The following is a 9,298-nucleotide window of genomic DNA, read 5'->3' as shown; positions in this document are numbered from 1 at the left end:
CCACATTTTACACAGGATGAGCAACATCCTGCACCTCTCCATCCACTCGGTCCAAGTTGCGAACAGCCTCTTGCAGGTTCTCAGGCGAGATGAACTTTGCAAGGTTGGAACGGTCACTTGCCAAGGAACAAGAAAAGTTAATCAAATACTGACAAATGCATCTAGTAAGGAGCCTAGCTCAGTTGACAAACGCATCTCCATATTCAAATTGGATGTCTATTTCTTCTTATTAATGCTATGCCAGATTGGCCGAGTATGGTAAGTGCATCTTTTATATGTTTCAGAATTGTGATTCTAAAAAGTGAGCACGTTTGAGGGCCAAGTGGAAACTACTGTACAAGAAAACACTGAACTTTTCAAATGCACAGGGAGTAGCATGAAAGCCAAATAGTTGTCTCCGTAGCTTTACGCAGTGATGCACCTACTCAAAAAGAGAAGGAAGAAAAATAAATAAATGGACCCTCCAATACTTACAGATCAATGCAAGGGCAAAAAGAAACATAACGTTGTAGAGCCAGGTGAACCCAGCCCAACCCCAACCTATGCCCCTTAGAGCGGCATTCATGTCATCATAAACAATAACTCCTGTTGCTGCCTGACAAGAAGAACAATTTGTAAGCCATGCATGCACTGAACTCAGTGGTTGATCTAGCAAAATACGCAAGGAGGGGCTTATCTCATCAACGTTCATCTCTAGTCTCTCCTTCTAAGCTTAAATATACGCAAATTTGTAGGAGGGGCTCCATGGTCCGAGCAACGTTAGCGGGGGCTCGAGCCCACCCTATCCCGGTGCTAGATCCGCCCCTGACTGAACTTAAAATTTATACTTGATATGATAACTTACTGGCTTTGTACATAAAGAGTATTGGTCATTTGTTCATATGCATACAGAAAGCATTGAAAAAAACAAGGGCTGCGACCGTCCCAGTAACAATGACTCTCAGTAGGGTTTAATTACAGAAGACTTAAATATTCAATCTAATGTCCAAAACATCGCAACATTATTATGATAAGACTGGGACATTGACAACGAGCAACAACATCAGAAGTCTAACAGAATACAACTTTCAATATCCCATTATGATTTAGGACTGCGGACACAGCCAACAAAAGTATTACAAGCCTATACTTGAGATTGAGAATCAGCAAGAAAATATCTAAATCACTATTTATATAATGAAAAAAATGCAGAAGAAAACTATGCCTATAACAGAGCGGTAGAAACAGACCAGTTGAGATACAACAAAAGAAGTTGTTCCAAGAGATCCAGGGCAATCTATTAAGTGGCCATCAAATGATCGTGCAAAAAGTCCGATGGCATGGTTAACCATGCTCATTTGAAGGAACAGGGCAGATTTCATCTCCTCGTCATGGCTCATCAGCGACCGTACTTTGAATATGTGCTGTCAAATACTTACAATTAGATTTGGTGCTAGAAAATCACAACTAAAATATCAAGGCAACAAGTACTCACAGGTATGAGATCTGTCCTAGTTGAGATTATAAAAAAAATAATTGTGCTCAGGGCCATATAGCTTCCAGAAGCAGCACCAGTTGCTATAATCTTTTTTGCTTTCAAACTATTTGGTGACTTGGATGATTTGGCCCCTTCAAACAACATCACAATTGATGTGCCTAGGAATTTAAAAAAAAAGGAAGATAGAAATCATGAAACTGTAATGGAGTACTCCCTCCATTCCAAATTGTAAGTCGTTCTGGTTTTTCTAGATATATAATTTTTACTATGTATCTAGACATAATGTAATCTATGTACGTAGCAAAAGCTACTAAAAAAGCCAGAATGACTTACAGTTTGGAATGGAGGGAGTATAACATATTGAGAAGGTGAAAAGTTAAGGCTATAACAACATTATGAAGCTACAACCTCACAGTAGTTATAAGCAGCAATCACCAGCACTGCAAAACAGGATAACTGTTATCCACTCTCCATAGAAGTAAAATAAGACGGACAGCAAACTCCAACAGATAAACAGATTTATTAGTATCAAAAAATTAAAACAATCTGTGTGGAAAAAAGAAAACTGAATTTCAACTCACAGTATGGAGAGTAGATGAAACAGCACAAACCTGCAATAGATGAACAGATTAGCCCCATGCACAACCTGGAAATCTCAGGGGACAGGAATTGTTAATGGCCGAGCACGACTTACCATGCATCCTTTCATCATCTGGCAAATTTCAAGACTAATTTGAACAGCAGAAGAAAGAGACAGCAAGCCATGCTCAGTCAAAACAAGATCAGATTCACTCTTGGTGCTATCAGTGGCATCAGCAACTGAAATTCCAATGTTGCTTTCACAGATAGACTCACCATCCAAGAATTCATACCCAACCATTGCACAACGACGCCCAAACTTGTTTCTGAGACTGTTTATGACATGACGATTGCGCTCTAAATAATAAAGTGAAAGAGCAACTCAGTAATAAGCAAACAATTTACAAAAAGATATCCCTGGCTGCATGCGACAGACACAGCACCTATGACATAGCTCTCAAGACAAGAAGCATACCTATGAAGAGATTGGAAATCCCATTGATATTCAAGAAAGTCTCATTTTTGTTGCGTACCAATTCACGCATCAAATTGGCATGTAACACATTCGATCCCAGTTTCCCAAGTCTTCTACATAAGTGCTTTGTAATTGCCATTGGACTTTCTGAATACAGTAAGATAACATGCACAAACATGGAGAATATAATTATCCAACTAACTGATTATAAAAAGTTGATATGAAAATCAAACTAGATGGGAGGGATGGGGTGATGACTGAGATCACCTGTGAGTACTATTACACTCAGATCCATATCAATAAGATTATCAACAGCTTTTGCGCTATCACTTCTGAGTTCATCTATGAAAGGTAGAAGACCAATGATGTCCAAATGACAGTAGACATAACGCCCAATAGCAATACATTTATACCCATCAAGACCAAGCTTGTCAATTCGTGTGAGTATATGCTCTTTGGCTTCTTCGCTCCAACTGCATTCACGGAGAAACTGCACCAAGAAAAGAAGAAACTGAAAAAGTCCATCTATGCGAGTCTTTTGCTCTAAATACAGCCTAGATCAAAATCCTAACAGAGAGTAACAACCTAATGATGGGCCCGCACATGCATAGGAACCTACTTACACTTTTGTTCAAAGAACAAACTGGGAGGTGCTATGATTTGGATCAGCAGGTCACGTAAGCTAGAGCGAGACAATGTAAACTGGTGATGTGGTATAAGAGACGAGGTTGCTACATCTTTTTTTTTATGGACCAGATAGATTGCTTACCATTGCAGGTCACCTTTCAGCACAGAACAAATGGAGCCATTTTCATCTACGTAAGTTGTCTTGTACATCAACGTCGTTGCAACACACATCTGGGAGCGGTGCTCCACAAGCTTAATCCCGACTCGTACCTACATCAACTGGTTGATTAAGGATCTTGCAATGGAATAAGAAGGAAAAAACATACATAACCTGACCATCACTTATCAAAAGATACCTTTTCTGGATCATCCACAAGGTCTAGAATGACTGCATCAATTGGTTCTTTGTACAGTTCATTGTGAACTTTTCAAGCACGTGCAGCCAAAAGGATAGCATGATCTTTATCAATACCTTCTGCATACACTTCAATCTTGCCCTGGTTAAAACAGGGCTTGTTGCATGTCAAAGTCCCAGTCATGTTAAAGAGCATATCATCAATGGTAGCCAGATCTTCAAGAGCGAAAGTTACTCTGCTGACAATCCCCACTTTAGAAAGCCGCTGAGAGCCCAATGCCAATACCAGGTAGAGCATAGCAGGCATGGCCATTGGTATGACACCAATTAGCGACATAGTGTGGCTGTTGGTCCCGAGATCTCCGGCACGGGTGAGCCAACCGCTCACCGTCGTTGCCGACCACATACACTACGGTTGGAGGTAGAAGAAGAGAGGGAGAGCAGAGCGCACACATATACAGCACAAGCACCAGCGTTGGCCGAAGCTCTGCAGAGGAGATAGCAAAACTGAACTCGCTCAACTTTACTGAGTTGCAGTGGAAAGCTATATATATAACTCTACCCATCTAATCCTAGTACACATACATGCCAGACTGTCATGATGCTACAATGACTAGATGTGACAGCAGGGCTGACTTTGACGCCTGGCCTTACTGTGGCTACAATGCGGCAGGGAAGCCTTTCAGCACCTGCCCCTGCCTCATGTACATGCGAGGGAGCAGCAGATTACTTTACAATTCTTCCCTTAATCCTGCTGCTAACCATAGAACCTCCACCATGCCGATCATCTTCTTCAGCTCCGTGAACCGAAGACGGCCGAGTGGCTTGGTGAGGACGTCCGTGAGTTGCCAACCAATTTTGACGAACTCGATGACGATCTGCCCTCCATCGACACAGTCCCTGAGAAAGTGGAACTTGACGTCGATGTGCTTGCTCTGGTCGTGGAGAACCGAATTCTTCGTGAGGGCGATGGCGGGCTGGTTGTCCACCATCAGTGCTGGTGGGTGAGCTTCCACACCGGTCAACTCGCCTAGTAGCCAGCGCAGCCACACAGCTTGGCACGCTGCTGTGGCCGCCGCCACGTACTCTGCCTCGTACGTGGACAACGCCACCACCTTCTGTTTTAGCGACAACCATGAGATTGGAGCCGATCCGAGGAAGACGAGCACGCTAGAGATGCTCCGCCGTCTGTCGATGTCCTCTGCCATGTTCGCATCGCTAAACACAGTGAGTTGCAGCCCACTTCTGCCAGTCTTGGGGAAGACAATCACCTGATCCACCATCCCCTTGACGTAGCGCAGCAGTCGCTTCACCGTGGTCCAATGATCCTCTTGGGGATCCTCCATGAAGCGGCTGACGTAGCCCACGACAAACACAATGTCCGGCCCGGTGTAGACTAGATAGCGCAGACCGCCGACGATGCTCCGGTAGAGTGTTGCATCTACCTTCGCGGCGGCACTGGCCTTTGTCAGCTTCAGCCACTCCTCCATCGGAGTCACGTATGGCTTGCATTTAGCCATGCCGCTCTGCTCCAATAGCTTTGAGGCGTACGCACTCTGACCGAGCGTGAGCACCTCCTTTCCCTGTCTCACCTCGATGCCAAGGTAGTAGGAGAGCGCGCTGAGATCGCTCATTCGAAAATGAGCCACCATCTCACGCTTGAAGCTGTCGATGTCCTCCACACGTGCGCCGATGACGATCAAGTCATCTACATACACGCCGACGATGAGCTCCTCCTTCCCCCGTCGCCGCGAGTAGAGCACATGCTTGGTTGCGCACCGCGTGAACCCAAGCTCGCCCAGCGTGGCATCAAGCTTGGCGTTCCACGCTAGCGGGGCCTGCCGCAGCCCGTAGAGCGCCTTGTGCAGTCGGAGCACCCTATGCTCTGCTCCATTAACGGCGAAACCCGGAGGTTGCCTGATGAAGACTGTCTCCACCAGCTCGCTATTGAGGAAGGCCAATTTTATGTCCAGGTGATGGACGCGCCAGTCCTTCGCTGCTGCCAAAGCCAGCAGCAGTCGGATAGACTCCATGCACGCTACCGGCGCAAAGACTTCCTCGAAGTCGATGCCCTCACGCTGGACAAAGCCTCGGGCGACGAGGCACGCCTTGTGCTTAACAATGGCGCAACGCTCGCCCCACTTGACCTTGTACACCCACTTCAGGCCGATCGGACGGTATCCTGGAGGTAGATCGACAAGCTCCCAAGTCTCGTTTTCCTCGATCGCCTTTATCTCCTCCAGCATCGCCCGTCGCCAATTTGCATCGTGCTCACCCAGCGCGAACGTGGGTGGTTCCTCTGCACTGACAAAAAGCAGCTCTAGGTCATTGAGCAGCCGACCCGTCAGGCCTGACTAAAGATGTCAACGGGGACCCGATCCCCGATTCCCCACGGTGAATTCTTCCATTAGGGGACAGGGATGGAGGAGAATTAATCCCCACAGGGAATGATTTGGTAGGAATGATGTCCCCATCGGGGATGGCGGGGACGGGGATGGTTGCCTGGTCCCCGACCCTGATCCCCGCCAACTCACCCCGCGAAGCAGTGAAGCACGCAGCTAGGCTGGGGCATACGCGCGGAGTGGTGGGCCTTTTGTTTTGGGGCTGGGGCATACGCCGGCAGGCAGCATGGGCCATCTAGCCACTGGCCTACATCGGCCCATCACAGCAGAGGGAAGAGGCCCTTAGGGCACACCGGCACAGACCCAGCCCATAGGGCATAGCTCGGCAAAGCATCCGATCCCTCTCCACTTGCGCTTGGCACGCAGGCGATGATGGCGGCGCTCCCAGGCTCGGCGTCAGGCCACCGTCAGTGGCCCCCCTCCCGCCCCTGGTCCTCAGCACATTGGCCGGCGACCCTACGTGCGTGCCTCTTGTTCCCCTCCCACCTCCGGTGGGCGGCGGTGACGGCAAGGGCGCCCCGCGTCTTGCTCTCCCTCTACCTCGAGCTCACCTCTACCGTCGGCGGCTTCGGCGAGCACGGCCTCTTATGTCTTGCTCTTCCTCTTCCTCTTCTGAATCCGGCGAGCCTCGACTACTGAGCTCACCTCTGTCGTCTTGCTCTCCCTCTTCCTCAATCTGGCGAGCAGAGGTGAGCTCGACGATGAGGGCGGCAGAGGCGAGCGTGGTAGCCGAGGTGGAACTATGGCGTGCTTGGTGGTGTGCTCATCGATGGCGTCCACGACGGCGGCGGTGACGTGCTTCAAGTGTTGCGGGGATGGGGATCCCCGTAGAGATTAAATCCCCGAGCGGGGATGGGGATGGGGAAGAAGTGCTCCCCGTGAGCCTTCACGGGGACAGGGACGGGGGAAATTTGTCCCCGCGAGGACGGGGACGGGGCAGTAACCCCCGACGGGGAATCCCCGTTGACATCTCGAGGCCTGACGACCCTGTGCTACTGACGATCTCGTCCAGCCTGTGGAACCGCACCTCCTCACCGTCGTGGAAGGCATCCACGAACTCAGTGATGTCGCATAGAGGTGAGGCAAACTCGATCGGCGTCGATGGAGTCCCCTGTTCCGTCGGAGCGGTCGGCACAACACCTAGAGTGCTTGGCACCGTGACTATAGTGCTCAGCACTACTCCTAGACCGCTCGTCACCACTCTTGGAGTGGTTGGCACCACTGCAGGAGTGCTCGGCACCAGTCTTGGAATGATCAGCACCACTGCAAGACCTCTCGGCTTTGCTACGGGAGCGTTCGGCACCCGTCCTGGAGTGGTCGGCACCACTGCAGGACCACTAGACACCACTCCTGGAGTGCTCAGCACCACTCCCGGAGTGCTCGGCACCACCCTAGGAGTGCTCAGATCTGTTGCTGAAGTGGTCGGCACCTCCTCTCCAATGTCTCTACCACCATGGATGACCAAGTGCTTGACAACGAAGGTGCTGGTGGAGCCGCCAACTTTCCTCGTGCCCGGACTGTCCTAGTCCCAGGCCGCCTTCTCATCGAACACTACGTCGCACAAGACAACCACCTTGCCTCTATGTGGGTCATAGAGCCGGTACGCCTTGGTACCTTCCTCGTAGCCTAGGAGCACCATCGGTGTGCTCCTGTCCTCCAGCTTGGTGAGGACCGGCTTCATCTTCCTGACGTGGCTAATACAGCCGAATGTCTGAAGGAAGGACACGCTCGGCTTGGGCCCATACGTGGCTTCAAATGGCTTTTTGCCCTTCAGGGCCTTGGTGGGCGCACGGTTGAGGATGAACACCGCCGTGGTCACCGCCTCACCCTAGAACCTTGCCGGCATGCTCTTGGTCTTTATCATGGATCAAGCCATGCCGATCACCGTCTGGTTCCACTGCTCCACCACGCCATTCTATTGTGGCGAGTATAGCGCGGTGTGGTGTCGCACCACACCTTGATCCGCACAGTACGCAACGAACTCCACCGAAGTGAATTCGCCGCCGCGATCTATCCACAGCACGCATAGCTTGTTGCCGCTCTCCGCCTCCGCGCGCGCCTTGAACTTCTTGACACTACTGGACTCAGGTTCTTTGCCGAGTGCCTGAGGCACTCGGCAAAGCCTTTGCCGGGTGCGGCACTCGGCAAAAAACACACGTCAAAAAATTGATCGGCAAAGCCCTCTTTGCCGAGTGTCTTTTATCGAGCACTCGGCAAAGAAAAGCGGCCGTCACGGCGCCGGCTCCGTTGACGGTGGCTTTACCGAGTGCCAACCTGTAGACACTCGGCAAAGATTTTTTTATTTTTTTAAAAAAATTCCGGCACTCGGCAAAGTTTGATTTTTTAAAAAAAAAAATTCTTTGCCGAGTGCCCTCTGGGCCGGCACTCGGCAAAGTTTGAATTTTTTTTTTAAATTTCTTTGCCGAGTGCCCTCTGGCCGGCACTCGGCAAAGTTTGAATTTTGTTTTTAAAAAAATCTTTGCCGAGGGCCCTCTAGGGCCGGCACTCGGCAAAGTTTGAATTTTTTTAAAAAAAATCTTTGCCGAGTGCCCTCTGGCCGGCACTCGGAAAAGTTTGAATTTTTTTTTAAAAAAAATCTTTGCTGAGTGCCCTCTGGCCGACATTCGGCAAAGTTTGAATTTTTTTAAAAAAAAATTCTTTGCCGAGTGTCCTCTAGCCGACACTCGGCAAAGTTGGAATTTTTTTAAAAAAAATTCAGTGCCGAGTGCTATGGTCATGGCACTCAGCAAAGCTGGAAAAATAGTTTTCCATTGGCCCATTTTTCCAGCTTTGCCGAGTGTTGTGACCATGGCACTCGGCAAAGGGGTCCTTTGCCGAGTGCAACACTCGGCAAAGTGACCCAAAACGGCCATTTTTATTTTTTTTATATTCCATCATGACAAATAAATTCATACAATTATATATCTCATCCATCACATATATATCTCATCCATCACATATATATCTCATCCATCCACACATCCATCCGTACATATCACATCCATCACAATATATATCACATATATAATAATAAGTGCTCAAGTCCATCCAAATAAATCCACAAGTCCATCAAAGTCCACAAGTGCATCACAAGTATATCAAAGTCCATCACCAAGTGAACAACAAATGAAAAAAAATACAACATGCACTCATCTCGGCCACTGCGACTGTGGTGAAGGCCTAGTTGCATCATTTGGAGATGCATGAGGTGGATTATTCGAACCACCGTCAGATGGAGACTGCACAAAGGAGTAAAGATTACATGTAAGACAAGATTATTTAGATAGCTAATCTAGGAAGGTAGAGGCCATACAAGCAAAGCACAAGTGAAAGAAAAAAACTTTCATACTCATAGGAGTAGCTGCAGCTGCAGGACGCGAAGG

The 9,298-nt window shown here is 48.7% G+C and overlaps 1 protein-coding gene across 1 annotated transcript; it reads right to left on the bottom strand.

The window, feature by feature from the left end:
* Positions 1 to 1,908: 1,908 nt before the first annotated feature.
* LOC136500214 (ATPase 3, plasma membrane-type-like) lies at positions 1,909 to 3,850 on the bottom strand. The gene is made up of 8 exons (XM_066495583.1): positions 3,631 to 3,850; positions 3,515 to 3,582; positions 3,301 to 3,428; positions 2,799 to 3,004; positions 2,532 to 2,678; positions 2,172 to 2,413; positions 2,059 to 2,088; positions 1,909 to 1,977 (listed from the first exon to the last, which is right to left on the bottom strand). The coding sequence occupies exons 1-8, from the start codon at positions 3,848 to 3,850 to the stop codon at positions 1,909 to 1,911; spliced, it is 1,110 nt and encodes a 369-aa protein (XP_066351680.1).
* Between the last annotated feature and the right edge of the window lie 5,448 nt (positions 3,851 to 9,298).

The sequence above is a fragment of the Miscanthus floridulus genome, chromosome 13 (genome assembly GCF_019320115.1).
Source record: "Miscanthus floridulus cultivar M001 chromosome 13, ASM1932011v1, whole genome shotgun sequence".
Lineage (NCBI taxonomy): Eukaryota > Viridiplantae > Streptophyta > Magnoliopsida > Poales > Poaceae > Miscanthus > Miscanthus floridulus.
Note: the sequence above shows the minus strand (reverse complement) of the source record. Positions and strands in the feature narration are given on the sequence as shown.